This window comes from Otolemur garnettii, unplaced genomic scaffold (genome assembly GCF_000181295.1).
Source record: "Otolemur garnettii isolate 467f Iridium unplaced genomic scaffold, OtoGar3 scaffold00038, whole genome shotgun sequence".
NCBI classification, from domain to species: Eukaryota; Metazoa; Chordata; class Mammalia; order Primates; family Galagidae; genus Otolemur; species Otolemur garnettii.
The window spans coordinates 8447524-8463379 of NW_003852433.1; the positions used below are offsets into that span (position 1 = coordinate 8447524).

At 52.7% G+C, this 15856-nt stretch overlaps 2 protein-coding genes across 3 annotated transcripts in view; both read left to right on the plus strand.

Annotated features, from left to right (window-relative positions):
* Positions 1-15856, plus strand: part of PXN (paxillin) — a 56371-nt gene that overhangs the window by 36347 nt on the left and 4168 nt on the right. Inside the window, exons 2-9 of one of the 2 annotated variants that reach the window (XM_023513330.1) lie at positions 5717-5943; positions 6256-6365; positions 6797-6933; positions 7049-7250; positions 7848-7980; positions 13627-13713; positions 14213-14383; positions 14486-14659. In XM_023513330.1, the coding sequence (XP_023369098.1) occupies positions 5717-5943; positions 6256-6365; positions 6797-6933; positions 7049-7250; positions 7848-7980; positions 13627-13713; positions 14213-14383; positions 14486-14659 (1241 nt within the window). The remainder of the gene's footprint in view (positions 1-5716; positions 5944-6255; positions 6366-6796; positions 6934-7048; positions 7251-7847; positions 7981-13626; positions 13714-14212; positions 14384-14485; positions 14660-15856) is intronic. The other variant, XM_012805203.2, reaches the window with a different exon arrangement.
* On the plus strand, positions 9715-10383 carry LOC105886997. Its single transcript, XM_012805236.1, has one exon. The coding sequence runs from the start codon at positions 9715-9717 to the stop codon at positions 10381-10383; it is 669 nt and encodes a 222-aa protein (XP_012660690.1).

Genomic DNA, 15856 nt, shown 5'->3' on the forward strand with positions numbered 1-15856 from the left:
GCAGCCTGTAAGCGCTCAGCACCCCACACTTTCCTGTACCTTTTCTGTGACTGGAGGTGAAGACCTGGTGAGGAGGCTTCTTCCCATGACAAGGAGGACAAGGATGTTTTCACTAGAATGATGACCCTCCCTGCTGATTGGGGATTAGACTGTGGCAGCCTTTGCCCTAAGGGGTGATGGGCTGGTGGGGAGGTGATTTCCCTTACTCTTCCTAGGGCTAGACACCTCTCTGGGAGGGAGCTTGTATCTGCTCAGCAACTCCCATTTACTGCATGCTCTATTCCAGGCACTGTGCTAAGTAAGCGCTTTTTATCTATTTTTCTCATTTAATCCTAATGCTGTGAGTAAAATGGTGGAATTGCTGTGGGGCAGACGTGGAAACTGAACCACAGTACAAGAGCAGTGAAGGAAAGTGAATATTATAGTGAATACCTAATAAAATTTAAAATCTTGAAAGAAAAAAAAGCAGAGGAACCTTTGCAAGCCATTTAGCCACTGAGCAGAGCCTGTGTGACTCAGAATCCCCCTGTATAAGCTGTAACAGTCTCACGCCCTCAGAACCTGGGAAGAGAGAGTGAAATACCTCTAGGTCCTCCCTCCCCTTCAAAGAGATGGACCTTTATCTCTTCTCTCTTGATTGCTGTCCAGCTCCAGGCCGTGGGTCTTGTCAGTCTTTTATCACATACTAAGATGGGGGGAGGGGGGTGGGTAGGAGGAAGAAGCCAAGCTCCTGAAAGAGCCCTGACTTGTTTCTAGTTGGAGGCGGTGATGGAAGGGTTTCATTGATTGTATTTAACCTGGTATTGAGTGTCATGTGTCAGTGGGTCAGCAAGGGTCAGCCTGGGTGCCTACAGCCGTGGTCCAGGGGCACCAGAAGACCTGGGTTGGCTTGGGATTGTGAGGGGCACAGTTGCAGCATTTGCTGTGGAATGCAGGCAGACCAGCCCCTCTGTTCCCCTCCTCCTGAGCAGAGCTGCAGTGGGTCTGGCCCGCACTAAGGACGCCTGCATATTAATCCCCTCAGGCCAGTGGCTGCCACCCTAAGAATCATGCTGGGTCTCGGTTGGTTGCAGGGGCCAACTGTCCCAGGGTGGACTCCTGACCCAAAGCTACTACTGCTCCGCGCTGTTGCCAGGACCGGGAGCAGTTGCAGGATGATGGGGGCTCGCAGGAAGGCGCTGCTTTGCGAAGAGGGCACTGGAACTGAGGGCGTGCGTCCCTTTGGGTCTCCGGCACCCTGCCAGCAGCGTGTCACGCTTGAGTTGCACCTTCAAATGATAGTGTTTTTCAGGCACGGCTCTGGGGCTTGGTACCTAGGCCATCTCGCGCTCCTGCTAGTAGCTTGCTCTGTCCCTCCAGCTCAGCCAGGTTCTCTCAAGGTTGAAACTTACCACTGTGCCCATGGCCGGAGGCTCCCTGGTCTTCCCCGCCTCGAACATTTCGTGATTGCGGGAGGTTACCTGTAGTCATCCCAGTGGCAGGAAGCAGACTGGCCAAGAGCGCCCTCTGCTGGAAAGAGTACACACCCCTTCCTCGCCAGGGCGTAGCCAGGGCCTGGCTCAGTGGCCTTTGCCCCTGGCCTGCTGAGGACTTTGCACCCGACCTGCCCCTGTCCTGGAGACACCCTACCCCACTGCTCACCCCCAACACATTGTATTGTCTTGCCTGGTGACCTTGGTTTTCCCTTTTCTGTGGATGCCAGTGCCAGGGCCTGTGTCAAATGGCCCAGAGAGGCAAAAAGGCTGCAGAATCTAGGGTAATTTCCCCCAGAAACAGGATGGGAAGCCCCAGGGAGAGCTTTCTAAGGTGACTTAGATCTGGAGGATCTTGAGACAGGACCCTGAAACTTAGTAGAGTAATGCTGAGGAAGTAAGAGGCCTTCCTTAGCCTGAATGAGGGCTTCCAGGCAGGGTATCTGGAACCTGCCCTTCCAGCATGTGTGAAGGGAGGGTGTGTTCCTGGTTCAGTAGGGCTCCAGTTGGTAGCATTTTCTCTGAAGAGGTGACGGCCTGACAACTTCCTTGGGGTCTAAGTAGAAGGAATGTTTAGAGTCCAATGAAAAGTTGTAGCTGTAAACTACTGGGGAACCTACTGGGATGGGGCTATGCCTACATGGGTTCCCTTAGTCTGCTAGCTCTGTTTACTCAAGTGAGGGGAGGAGTTTGCTGAGCTTGCAAGGCGAAGTTGGCCCTTATCCATTTTGCGCCCTTTAGGGAGACATCAGGCATTTGCACCCACTGGAATCCAAAGTAGAGCTCAAGAGTCTACTATTCCTGGCTTGCTTTCTTGAGGGGCGTGGTGGGGAATTTGGGGGTCAACACTGCCACCTTTTGCCTAGTGATTTGAAAACCAAGTCTTGTTCAAATCTTAAGGTAAGGACTAATGATAGAAAGAGGGGAGGAGGCCATACCAGAGACTCTGTGCCTTGTGTATATACTTGCCGGTGTTCTTCTCTTTGATAGACAAAAGTTTGGAGAAAACTAGAAAATGATGTGCCTTCTTCCTGACATTTATACATGCCACACTTTAAGAAAAATTATTTTATTATTTATTTATTTATTTTGAGACAGAGTCTCACTTTGTCACTCTTAGTAGAATGCTGTGGCATCATAGCTCACAGCAACCTCAAACTCTTGTCCTCAAGGGATCCTCTTGTCTCAGCCTCTTAAGCAGCTGAAACTGACTACAGGAGCCTACCACAATGCCCAGCTTTTTTTTTTTTTTTTTTTAAGAGACAGAGTCTTGCTCTTGCTCAGGCTGGTCTCAAACTCCTGAGCTCAAGCAGTCCGTCTGCATTGGCCTCACACCCAGCCCTTATTTTATTTTTTTAGAGCTAGGATTATACTCTATCTCTCAGACTGGAGTGCAGTGGTACAATCATAGCTTACTGCAGCCTCAAACTCCTAGGCTTAAGCAATCCTGCCTCAGCCTCCCAAGTGGCTGGAGTTCCACTCCAGGCTCAAACCACCACACCTGGCTAATTTTTAAAATTTGTTGTCAAGATGGCGGTCTTGTTATATTGCCCAGGCTGGTCTTAAACTCTTGTCCTCAAGTGATCCTCACTATTCAGTTTCCCAAAGTTCTGAGATTATAGCTGTGAACCACAGAGCCTGGCCCCACATGCCACACATTGAATGTTACTTTATTACTTTGTTTTTCTGGTCAAGGTCGCCCTTTTCAGGTCTTGCCCAAATTCTACCCAGAAAAGACTTAGGAGGAGAAGTTGGTGGTTTGCATCCTACTTTGCTTTCCTTGGAGAAAGATATATCTCTGGATTTCACAAAGTGAATAAAATGTGATGTTTGTGACTTCCATTGTACTGTAACTTCTGCTATCCCTTGTAAACCCTATCCGAACATCAAGAGGTAGGAGTTATTCACCATCGCTTACCGAGAAACAGGTTCAGAGAAGTTAAGTGATTTGCTGTGTGGTGTGGATCATAGAAAGAGGAGCTGGGACTTGAACTCGGGTCTGGCTCGACTCCAGAACTGGTGATCTTTTGTCTCTGTGCCTCAGGACTGTACCCTCTTGCCAACAGTCAACCAACATAAGGATGTGTGTTGAAAAGAACTCATTGAAATGATAAACCAGAATCTATTCTATAAACCAGTAAATCAGTCTGAGACTCATGACAGTGAGTGAGAAGGTGTGGGTATTTGGTGGACTCCCTGATTCAGAATGGTTGACAGGGAAGGATAACCTTTTGTCTTCTATTTGGAGCCTGAGAGACCTGAGTTCAGAGCCCACATTGTTACTGTGGCCAGCTTTGGGGAAGTGACTCTGCCTCTGAACCTGTTTTACCATCCATACTGGTATCATTGTGGTGAGAAAGATGGGTAACACAGGTGAAGCTCCTGGGGGCAGTTGCTCCTGCTGTCCCTATGAGGGTTGCACTTATTGAGAAACCTGCTCTGGGAGACAAGCTAGCAGACCAGCTTGTTCTGATCCTGATGGCGAAGGAGGGACCCACCCAACCCATGCTGGGTTGGACCCAGAGGAAATGAGGAGGCTGTGTGAAGCCCAGGCAGCAGGTGTGGCCCTGGAGGGGCCCCTGGGATTGGCCTGGACACTGGTTCCTTTTCCGCTGTTACCTAGATATACCAACTCCCTCTAGTTCCGGTTTGCTAGAGACAGGAAATTAGACCTCCTCCAGAGGACCTGGAAGGGGAGGGGGCTGCAGGAACCGACCTTCCTCAGAAGTCAGGAGACCAGGGGGTCTCAACCTTGGATCAGACTTCCCCTCTAATCGTCTGGGCAGGAGCATGGGGTAGGTGTACCCAGCTGGGAGAAGGTGTGGCCCTAGAGAACGAGGCCCTGGGTGAAGGCCTAGCTTCCCTCTCTGTCCTCTGAGTCAGGGTGGGGCTGGGACCGCAAGGAAGGTTCGCGTTGGCAACTTTCAAAACTTGGGTTCCTGACATTGAAGGATTCGAATCCTTTAAATATGGTATCACCTTGTGGTCACAGCAGCCTCTTCCAGACCAGCTCTTTAGGGTTTGGGGCTTCTGAGGAATCAGACAGTCCTGCCACTACTGGCTTTGTTATCCAGAGCAAGTGCCCGTACCTCTCTAAGCCCACCTTCCTCATCTGTAAGGGAGGGTCAGAATTCCAACTCATGGGGTATTTGGACAATTAACTGAGATAGTGTATACAGAATGCCTAGCTAGGTGCCTCGTACAGGGAAATGGCAACAAACACAGCCATTGTTTTTTGATGATTATTACCCTGAGGTCTAGAGAGGGAGCATTCCCTGACCTCCAGCAGGTTACCAGGGAGCTGAGAGTGAGCAAGTCTGTGAGCATGGCTGGAATGAGGGTGTGGCATCAGGGGCCCGGCTGTCTGGTTTATGGAGCTGTTGAGGGGCCCAGGAGGGGAGGAGGGGAATGTCAGCACTTCATACCTCTGCCCTTCCAGCTGTGCCCTTCTCATCTGGGGATAGGGCAGACCTGGCTTCCAGGTGTCAGAGTAATAGAAGCTTGTGCTTAAGGGCTGATTTGGCTTCCTTGCTGCTATTAAAAGCAGAATAGTGAGGCCATGGAGCCTCTGGGGCCAGGCTGCTGGCTAAGCTTCCACAGAAACAGCAAATGGAGCATTCTTGCCCCCCTCACTCACCAAAAGGGTGGGGACTACTGCACCAGTCTTATTCCAACTCCCACCTCCTCACACACCTTATCCCATAGTCTGGAGCCTCAGAAAGAGCTGAGAGCCTGGGGTTCTGCTTCTGCCTGGTCAGGAGGGCAGGTGCTGCCTCAGGTGCCCCCTCTAGTCTGGGAGCTGAGACAGCCTAGGCCCTTGGAAGTTAAGTGAGGGCCTGGCACTGCCCAGGCCCCTCCCTGTGACGTGGGGCCCCTCCCGCCCATCTCTCTGCATTGCCCTGCAGATCCAAAGTTCTAGGCAGGCATTTCTCACTCACAGCCAGCTGCATAGCCCTGTTGGGAGGGGAGACAGAGCCAGATGCTGGCTCCTAGAGGTAGGAGAGGGCCCTCTAGGAGTGAACCTCCAGAGTACCTTTGGTTTGGGGTCGGGAGAAGAAGTCAGCCCCGGGAGCCAGTTCTTGGCTAAGCTGGTCTGGGCTGATAGCTTTCTGTCCTCAGCTGGTTTCTCTGGAGTATGGGACAAGTGCTAGAGGCATTAACTCCTGAGGCTGGGAGCAGACACTGCCTCCTGGGGTTCCCAGGGCCCCTTGTTCTTACCTGCTTCCTGTGCCTTCTCTTCACAGATGCCCTGCTGGCGGATCTGGAGTCCACCACCTCCCACATCTCCAAGCGGCCCGTGTTCTTGTCTGAGGAGACCCCCTACTCATACCCAACTGGAAATCACACATACCAGGAGATTGCTGTGCCTCCCCCTGTTCCACCACCCCCATCCAGTGAGGCCCTCAATGGCACAGTCCTTGACCCCTTAGACCAGTGGCAGCCTGAAGGCTCCCGATTCATCCACCAGCAGGTAAGGTGGGGACAGGGGCTGGGAAGCCCCCAGAGGCTTTGGGGGCAAAAGGAGCCTATCTGGCTGGGCCTTGGGGAGCTGGTAATGGAATGGAATTGGGGAAATAGCTCTCCCAGACCAGACACTGCTCTTTTCACCCACCACGTGAGGGGGGCAGTGACCAAGTGTTAATCACAGGTCTCTTGGCCAGACTGGAAATTCCCTGATGAGACTGGCTGTGAGCAGGAACCTCCTGGGGGTGACTTGGGCTGCTTCTGTCCCCTATTCCTTTTCCTCCCCTCAGGGGGGCTCTGAGCATTCTCTCTCCTGCAGCCTCAGTCCTCATCACCTGTGTATGGCTCCAGTGCCAAAACTTCCAGTGCCTCGAACCCTCAGGACAGCTCTCCGTGTTCCCGAGTGGGTGAGGAGGAGCACGTCTACAGGTACTGCCCAGCCCCTCCCCGGCTACCTTCACTTTCTGCCTAGAAATCTCAGGGACTTGGCCAGGGCTAGAGGCAGCTTGAGGCTAAGAACCAGGCATGATAACTGGTGCTCAGGGGGTTCTGTCTCCAGGGTCGTGGTTTAAGCTGCAGAAGGCCCTGAAGCCCTGTTTGGCTCTTACGCCTCTTGGCCTGTCTGCTTAATCACTGCCATCTCCTTGCAGTGGCCAGGCCCGGCTGTCACAACACATCTGTAGTTGAGGAACTGAAGCAAGACTTCCTTCTTCCCTCTTTTACTACATCCCTTCTCTGCCCTCAGTCTTCTTGCTAGGGGAGACTTGTATCCCTTCTGCCTAATTTTTCTTAAGATTCTAGGGACCGAAAGCTGGCTCAAGGCCAGGGAGTATCTCACCGTCTTCTTTTTTTTGCTTAAGCTTCCCCAACAAGCAGAAATCAGCTGAGCCTTCCCCCACCGTAATGAGCTCCTCCCTGGGCAGCAACCTTTCTGAACTTGACCGCTTGCTACTGGAACTGAACGCTGTGCAACATAACCCCCCTGGCTTCCCTACAGGTAGGACTGGGCCCTGGACGGGGGTCTGCCAGATCCCCCATGCCCAACTGCTGCCACATCACCCACGCCCAACTGCTGGGTCAGGGGCTGAGCAGCCTTTTTCTCTCTCTCCAAGATGAGGCCAACTCAAGTCCCCCACTTCCTGGGGCTTTGAACCCCCACTATGGCATCCCGGAGAATAACAGTCCCCTGGGGGGCAAAGCTGGGCCCCTGACAAAAGAGAAACCTAAGCGGAATGGGGGCCGGGGCCTGGAGGATGTGCGGCCCAGTGTGGAGAGTCTCTTGGATGAACTGGAGAGCTCCGTGCCCAGCCCTGTGTGAGTACCCGCAGGGACAAGGCCACCTGGCTTGGGCGGTGGGGGGATGAAACCAAATAATCACTGTAAAACACTTGGATTGGTTTCTGGCTCGTAACCCATGGTACACATGGCAAGTGGTTAATAACATGAGCTCTTGTAAGTGTCACCATGTTATTTTATTTTATTCTTGCAGTTTTTGGCCAGGGTTGGGTTTGAACCCGCCACCTCTGGTATATAGGGCCAGTGCCCTATTCACTGAGCCACAGGTGCTGCCCGATCTTGTTATTTTAATAATCTCAACCTATGGACAGCATTATGAAGGAAACACATAGGGTGCTGGGCTGGTTAAGGCAAGCTTTTACTGGGGCGGGGAGCCAGAGAAGTCTTCTTGGGGAAGGTGCTGTTTGAACTCCACTCTCCTATCCCCAGCCAGCTCCCCTGGGAGCTCTCCTTCTTGCTAATAGCCCCACCCCAATGATGGGTCCCCAGGAAACATTGGGAGCCAGTGGGCTTCCCTGAGACTGGGAGTAGTGAGACCCAGTGTCAGAGCTGAGATGTTGGTCTGTTCCCTGGGGAAGCTCTGGGCTCCCTGCTGAAGCCATGCCTGCCCCACAGCCCCGCCATCACTGTGAACCAGGGTGAGATGAGCAGCCCTCAGCGAGTTTCCAGCCAGCAGCAGACGCGCATCTCGGCCTCTTCTGCCACCAGGGAGCTGGACGAGCTAATGGCCTCACTGTCAGATTTTAAGGTGCCCTGCACCCCCTCCCTCTTCCCTGTCCTGACGCCCTCCCTCCTCTTTCTCCACCCTTACCTCAGTGTGAGTCTCTGGACCTTGGCCCTTTAGTGTTTGGGTGCCTCACCCCTGGGCTAGGGAACCTGCAATACCCTGGCCTTGCCAGGATACCAGTTTATAGGGTAGGGAGGGCCAGGCTAGTCTGCATCAGGATTGAACTGCCTTGGCAGCCAGTGAAGACAGAGAAGCCAGAAAAAGGCCTAGCTGGGACATTGCTTCTCTGGGTACTCCCAGCTACTCAGGGTGAGGGGATCAGGAGGCCGGGACACTAGGACAAAGGGCCCTGTGTGATGGCTGTCCTTGGTGGGGGAGGGTGTTCTATGCTGGGCCATGTGGGACTTAGGATCCCATGCCTAAGAGGTCAATTGCCCTGGAGCCCCATCTCCCACGCTAGCTGTCCTCAACACATCCTCTTTCTTTTCTCCTCTGGCTCTTGAGTCCATGGGTTTCCCTTACCACCCTCATCCTACCCTCCCCTCTCTGTCTCCAGGGACTGGCAGTTGGGCCTCTGAGTTCCCACAGGTTCTGTCTGGTAAAGCACTGGGCCAGTCCAGCACACAATGCCCCTTCTGCTCCCCTTCCAGACCTCCCAGTCCTGCCAGCCCCAGGATGTTTTGTTTAGAGGATGCAGTGCCTCGATGGGGGTTGATATTGACAGAACTCTCCAGCAGTTGCTAACTTAACACTTCCACGTGGGTCAGCCAGACACATTTGAGGCATGGCTCAGGGATTATGAGAAAGGGAGTGAGTGACCCACTCTTAGCCTTGATGGTGCCTCCGAGCTGCCCTTCAGCTGAGGTTTTACAGTGGAAGGACAGGAACATGGCTGGAGTAGGGAGTGAGGCTGGGCCTGTGACTCTGGAATTAAGTCTGTGCCATAATTCTAGCTTCAAGTCACTAAACAGTCACAATCAGAAGTAAGTAAGTTGAAATCAGGTGTTGGCCTAAGGGAGCCTTGCCCTAGTGTCTTGCAGGCTGTTGTCCTTGTTTTAATGCCCAGTGAGAAGCTGCCTTGGTGCTGGCCATGCCCAGGGAGCAGGGGCTCAGCAATATGGGAAAGCTGGGATTGTCTAGGAAGGACATAGTGCAAGTTTTTGAACCAGTGTCCAAGGAGACTACGCAGTTTCCTGGGGCTGACCTGCATGGTCACACGTCTCACCATTGTCCACCCGATTTTAGTCTTTTCTCCCTTATACTGCTGTGGGTGGCCCCATAGGCATGGCTTAGGAGCTGCTTTCTGGCCTGGGTTTGGTGAAAGCCAAGTACACAAAGCCCAGGAAGGCCTCTTTGGTGTCTGGCTCTTCTTTGTGAGTCAGTCCCATGCATCAGCTCTGAAGCTACCTTCATCAGTATAGACAAGGACTCAGAGCACTAAGGCTGAGCCCACTCCTTTCAAGGAGCAGCCTTCCTCATCTCTCCCCATCTTTCTTCTTCCCTGCCTTTGTCTTTCTCCTCTTCTAGACCAGCTCCTCCACCGTGACTCTGATCTCCCCAGGGCTGCTGCCCAGCTCTGCTTCATCCACGTACCACTTACTTTCTCCTTCTCCCCCTCCTCCCAAGCTCTCCACCAGTAAATCCTCCCCTCGAGACCAGGGCCATACCCCAAAGACCCCCTGCACTAAGCAGAGGGGACAGGGCCTTCCACCTCCTTTGGCCTCTAGCTGGCTTGATTTGGCTGGTCTTGGGGTGATGTCTAACACCTGCAGTTCAAAGTATCTGTCTGTGGAGAGTTCCCTGGGGCTATTTGGTACAGAGAGCAAGGCTCAAGATTGCAGGCACCTGCCAAACCTCACAAATAAGCTCTCTGGGGCTCCTCTCTGCCACACTCTACCCTGCACTGGGAGCACAAGTCCCCAGGAGCCTGGGGACCCCCAGGGGCCACCAACCAATCCTTTGTGTCTAGAGAAGGCTGTGACTGCCACATGGGAGCAGCCATGGACTTTGGAGGTATTGAGGCCTGAGACTCCCAGTGGAGCTACTTACAGCTTCCAAGAAGTTACTGAGCCAGCTGTCATGGCAGTGGACCGTCAGGCCATCTTCCCAGATACCTGGAGTCTCACGGAGGGACATGGCCAGTGGAAGGAGCAGGCCAGGCCAGAGGCAGGGAGGCTGGGAAGTAACAGCCCTGCTCCAGTTAACATGGATCACTTGGGTAGAGAGATGTCCAAGAGGGAAAGCCTGATCAGGCCAACCCAGGGATCTGAGACCCCAAGGAGCGTGGAGAACACCACTGAAGCTGCTACTGAGGCCAGGAAGGAACGGCTGGAGCTTCCACATGCCATGGTCATGGGCACACGAAACACTACGGAGAGGATTTCTACCTCTGGCCAGGCAGGCGCCAGCTTACACGGCTGCTAGGCATGGTCCTTGGCGGGTTTGAGTATGGGCCACTCCTCACTAACTGCATGCAGCCTCCCAATCTGTGCATGTCTGCTTGGGCAGAAAACACTGAGATATTGTGGCCTGCAACCCAATGACCAGCATATCGCAATGGGCTTTGCGGGACTAGCAGAGCTCCCTGGACCCCAGCATTTCTCATAGTGGCAGTGCACCTCCTGCTTGGTTAAGGCATCTTTCTGTTAAAGATGAGCTGCCCTTGACATTCCAAAATGTGTGAAATGGCTAAAAGCATGGACTTTGGAACCGGATAGACCTAGCTACAAACCACACCTCCATCACTTGCTACCTCTGTGACCTTGGGCACACTATCTCATAGCCTCAGTTTTCTCATCTTTAAAATGGGGATAATAATAGCCCATCTCTACCAAGGTTGTCCAGGCAACTAAATAATTTGTGGCAAGTGTTTGAAACACAACACATGTCCCCAAGTAAACTGTGGCTGACAGTACTGGCATTACTATTTACATCTTGCTTGGTTAAAACTATGTCTTTTCCAAAAATAAAACAAAACAGAACCCCCTAAAACACTATAGCCAAAAGTATAATATAGTATAATAATATAAACTGGAAAAAAAGTCATTAAAAGATTTATTGGTGGCTCAGCGCCTGTGGCTCAAGCAGCTAGGGGCCAGCCACATACACCTAAGCTGGCAGGTTCGAATCTGGCCCAGGCCTGCCAAACAACAATGACAGCTGCAACCAAAAAACAGCTGGGTGTTGTGGTGGCGCCTATAGTTCCAGCTACTTGGAAGGCTGAGGCAGGAGACTAGCTTGAGCCCAGGAGTTGGAGGTTGCTGTGAGCTGTGATGCCATGGCACTCTACCCAGGGCAACAGCTTGAGGCTCTGTCTGGAAAAAGAAAAAAAGATTTATTGGAAGGAAAGAAGGTAAAATTACAAATTAAAAAAAGAAAAGAAAAATCCTTATGTCCTGTCAAGAGCGTCCATCCTCTCAAACAATTCTTGCAATGGTTGGAATCGGTGCTTATGCCTGTAATTGTAGCACTCTGGGAGGCTGAGGCAGGTGGATCTCTTGAGCTTAGGAGTTTGAGACCAGCCTGAGCAAAAATAGCCAGGCATGGTGGCAGGCTCCTAGTAGTCCCAGCTACTCAGAGGCTAAGACAAGAGGATTGCTTGAGCCTAAGAATGTGAGGTTTCTGTGAGCTGTGACACCACAGCACTCTACCAAGGGTGACAGAGTGAGACTGTCACAAAACAAAACACAATTCTTGCAATGACCCTGTGAAGTAAGCCAAGAAAATACTGTTACGGTATTTTTTTTTCCTGGGAGATAAAGTCTTAATTTTGTCGCCCTTGGTAGGGTGCCGTGGCATCACAGCTCACAGCAACTTCAAATTCTTGGGCTCAAGCAATCCTCTTGCTCCCAAGTAGCTGGGACTACAGGTACCCACCACATGTCTGGCTATTTTTTTTAGACACCGGGTCTCCCTCTGGCTCAGACTGGTTTTGAACTCATGAGCTCAGGCAGTCCACCTAACTTGGCCTCCCAGATAATAGGATTACAGGCGTGAGCCACTGTGCCAGGCCTCTGTTACTATATTTTAAGGATGGAGAAGTGGAGGCCCATGGAAATTAAGTGTCTTGCCCAAAGTCAGAGGCTGATTTGAAGGTGAATGCTGGGTCAGAGGTCTCCCAAGCTAGTCTGATCTGCCCCCTGCCTCAACTACTCCTCAGCTTGGCTCTTCTTGGTGGTTTTGTTCTGCTCTTCCATCCCTTGGGGCACCTGAGTATGGACAGAGCAGCATTGTGCCCAAACTTGACCCTAGAGTGGGGGGTGTGACAGCCTCCTCCTCCCCTTCCCCCAGATCTGCTCCACGATCAGGAGCCGGGAGACGGGCCGTGCACATCCCAGGTCCCGGGAGCCCTCTCCTCGCCGCCGGCTGGACCCTGCCACCTTGAGCAGGACCCCGTCCCAGGAGCGGCTCATCGCAGAGCTGCAGGGTCGGCTGGGTATCCAGTTGGAGGCAGAGGAGGCAGCAGAGGCCTCTGCCCAGGACTGGCTGACTGAGGGCGTCGTCATCACTGTGCAGCCATGCAGGAAGCGGGCCGGGGGGCAGCTTGTAGAGAAGGTGGCAAGGAGATGCCAGGGGCCAGGCCAGGTGGCAGGGGTCCAGGTTCTCCTCTGGCCCCAGCACTGGCCAGTGGGGAGATCTGGGGGTAATAGGGGTGGTCTGGCATCCCATGGCTTTGTAAGACTGGCCTTACTCTTGGTGCCAGTGTGGGAAGGCTGGGGGGAGCCCAGGATGTCCTTCTAACCCCCATGGGCTGAGCTGATGATGTCTCGTGTCTTCATCTCTTTCCCTCCTTTCTTCTTCCCAGGTTGTCTTCCCTCCTGGCTCTCCCATTCCCCTGAGAAGAACCATCTCTGTCCTGGCTTCTCCTCCTCCTTTCCCTTTACTCCAGCATCGCAAAGACTCTTCGGCCAGCAGCTCCTCTCCCTTGCCCAGCCTGCCTTCCCCCTCCCCTCCAAGGCCTTCAGCTTGTACCCGTGGTTTTCCTGGGGTCCCAAGTGCAGGGGAAGAGCCCCAGGACGAGGATGTGCAGGGTCCCGCCCCTCCTACTCCTGCATCCCACACCATGAGGTCCGTGGGCTGCCAGACCGACGAGGACCCACTCTTCCCCCCAATGCAGGCAGGCCTCCCAGGCGCCCCAGCGCCAGCCCTTTCTGTCTCTTGTCCTAATATCTGAGCTGCCCTTCCCACTCTGCACACGTGTATTCATGTACACACAGACACACACAACATGCTTTGCCCCTCCACCCACAGTCCTTCCTTAGACCTTGACCCTGGGCCCTCACTGGACTTGATGCCCATACCCCCGTCTCTTGCCACATCAGCTGCAGGGTCCCCACTCTGCCTGGTCCTCAGGCTTCCACCTGAGGAAACCACTCCTAGAGGGACAGCAGCAACCCATCTCCTCCCCCAGACCCAGCACCTGCTGAGGCCTCTGTGTGCTCTGACCACCACTCCCTTCCCATGTACTGTACCTTTGGGTGGCTCACCTCCCTCTCCCTTTTCATCTCTTAGGCCTTCCTTTTTGGATTTTTTCCTCCTGATTTTATCAGTGGAAGAAAAAAAATCCTCTCATCCTAAATTCCCTTTTGTGAAATGGTCCAGTGGCAAGGTCTCTTATTCTGTCTTAACTTTTAAAAAGTATTTCTTGTCCTCATCTCCTCCCCTAAGATCCAGGGCCTGGAAGAAACAGTGGATGGGGAGCAGTGCTGGGCAGACGGCGGGCAGAGCAGCCCTGTAGGGCAGGACGAGGGAGGGGTCAGTGCGAGGGCTGGGGGCTGAATTGTACATTGTGTTTTCCCTGGGCTTGCTCATACCAGTAGGGTGCCAGGAGCCTTTCTCTTGACCCTCTGTGGGCTCCTCTGACCACCAGAAGGACCTGCTGATGTCATTTCCACATTCAGGGCACTTCTAGCCCCTAGAGGAGGTTATACTTTTTTTTTTTTTAATTTGAGACAGAGTCCTGAGTAGCTGGCATTACAGGTGCCTGCCACAACACCCAGCATTAGAGACAAGGTCTCTGTCTTGCTCAGGCTGATCTCGAACTCCTGAGCTCAGGCAATCCACCCACCTCGGCCTCCTAAAGGGCCAGGATTACAGGCATGAGTCACTGCGTGGCCAATGTTGTACTTTTTGCTTCAATTAGCCCATCTGTTCAGAAGGGAGAAGACTGCCCCCTCCATGTCATGCCATGATGCTGTGAGGCCCCATACACCAAGCCTGAGAGTCCTGACCAACCCTCTCCCTGTCTCCACAGTTCATGGCCCAAGGGAAGACAGGGAGCAGCTCACCCCCTGGGGGACCCGCAAAGCCTGGGAGCCAACTAGACAGCATGCTGGGGAGTCTGCAGTCTGACCTCAACAAGCTGGGTGTTGCCACGGTCGCCAAAGGGGTCTGTGGGGCCTGCAAGAAGCCCATCGCTGGACAGGTGATGGGAGGGAGGTGGTGGCTGGTGGGCACTGTGCTCCCCTGGGGGGGCATGCTCCCTAACTGGCCTCCACCTTGTACCATAGTCCGTCTTCCTCCTCAGGTTGTGACTGCCATGGGGAAGACATGGCACCCGGAGCACTTTGTCTGTACCCACTGCCAGGAGGAGATCGGATCCCGGAACTTCTTTGAGCGGGATGGACAGCCCTACTGTGAAAAGGACTATCATAATCTTTTCTCTCCACGTTGCTACTACTGCAATGGCCCCATCCTGGATGTGAGTACCCTTGTGTGCGTGCAGGAAGGGGCAGTGTGGGCCTTCTGTCCAGGCACTGCATCTACATTGGCTCACTTTGTCTTTATTGGAGCCCTCTAAGGGTGCAGGTGGTACCATTGGATGCTCTGAGAGGTCATGGCACATCCTGAGGTTCACACACCTAGGAAATAGGTGGGCCAGGATTCAAACCCAGGCCTGATTCACAGCCTCCCCCAGTGCACATTAGGTAGCTGCATCCTGGATTCCCTTCTGCTAAGACTCCCAAGGTTCAGAAGCTCTGACCAGGCAAACGAAATTGGATGTCACTGTTTCCTGTTCCTGCTGTGTGATATTAGGGATAAGCCTAGGCTCTCTGTGCCTACATTTCTTCACTTGTAAAATGGGAGTTAAAATAGAGTTGATACCATGTGAAGATTGAAGGTTCACTTGTAAAATGGGAGTTAAAATAGAATTGATACCATGTGAAGATTGAAGGAGAGAGCATATGTCTGGCATATCATGTCCCTCAGTAAATCTGAATTCTTTTTTTTTTTCTTTTTTTAAGACAGAGTCTTACTTTGTCACCTTCGGTAGAGTGCTGTAGTGTTATAGCTCACAGCAACCTCAAACTCTTGGGCTTAAGTGATTCTCTTGCCTCAACCCCCCAAGTAGCTGGGACTACAGGCATCCAGCTATTTTTTTAGTTGTTGCAGTTGTCGTTGTTTGAGCTGGCTCGGGCAAGGTTCGAATTGATTAGCCTTGGTGTATGTGGCTGGCCCTATCCACAGAGCTATAGGCACTGCTTAAATCTGAATTATTGTTATTAATTTTTTTTTTTTTTGCAGTTTTGCCCGGGGCCAGGCTTGAACCTGCCACCCCTTGTACATGGGGCTGGCGCCCTACTCCTTGAGCCATAGGTGCCGCCCTGAATTATTATTATTATTTTTTGAGACAGAGTCTTGCTATGTAGCCCTTGGTAGAGTGCCGTGGTATCACAGCTTACAGCAACCTCAAACTCTTGGGCTTAAGTGACCTCAGCCTCCCAAATAGCTGGGACTACAGGTGCCTGCCACAACACCCAGCTATTTTTGTTGTTGTTGCAGTTGTTGTTGTTGTTTGAGCTGGCTTGGGCCAGGTTCAAACCCACCAGCCTTGGTGTATGTGGCCTGGTGCCCTACCCACTGAGCTATGGGCACTGCCTAAATCTGAATTATTATT

What these genes read in the sequence shown, in the direction of transcription:
- LOC105886997 (XM_012805236.1), top strand. Translation starts at nt 9,715, where the DNA reads ATGTCTAACACCTGCAGTTCAAAGTATCTGTCTGTGGAGAGTTCCCTG.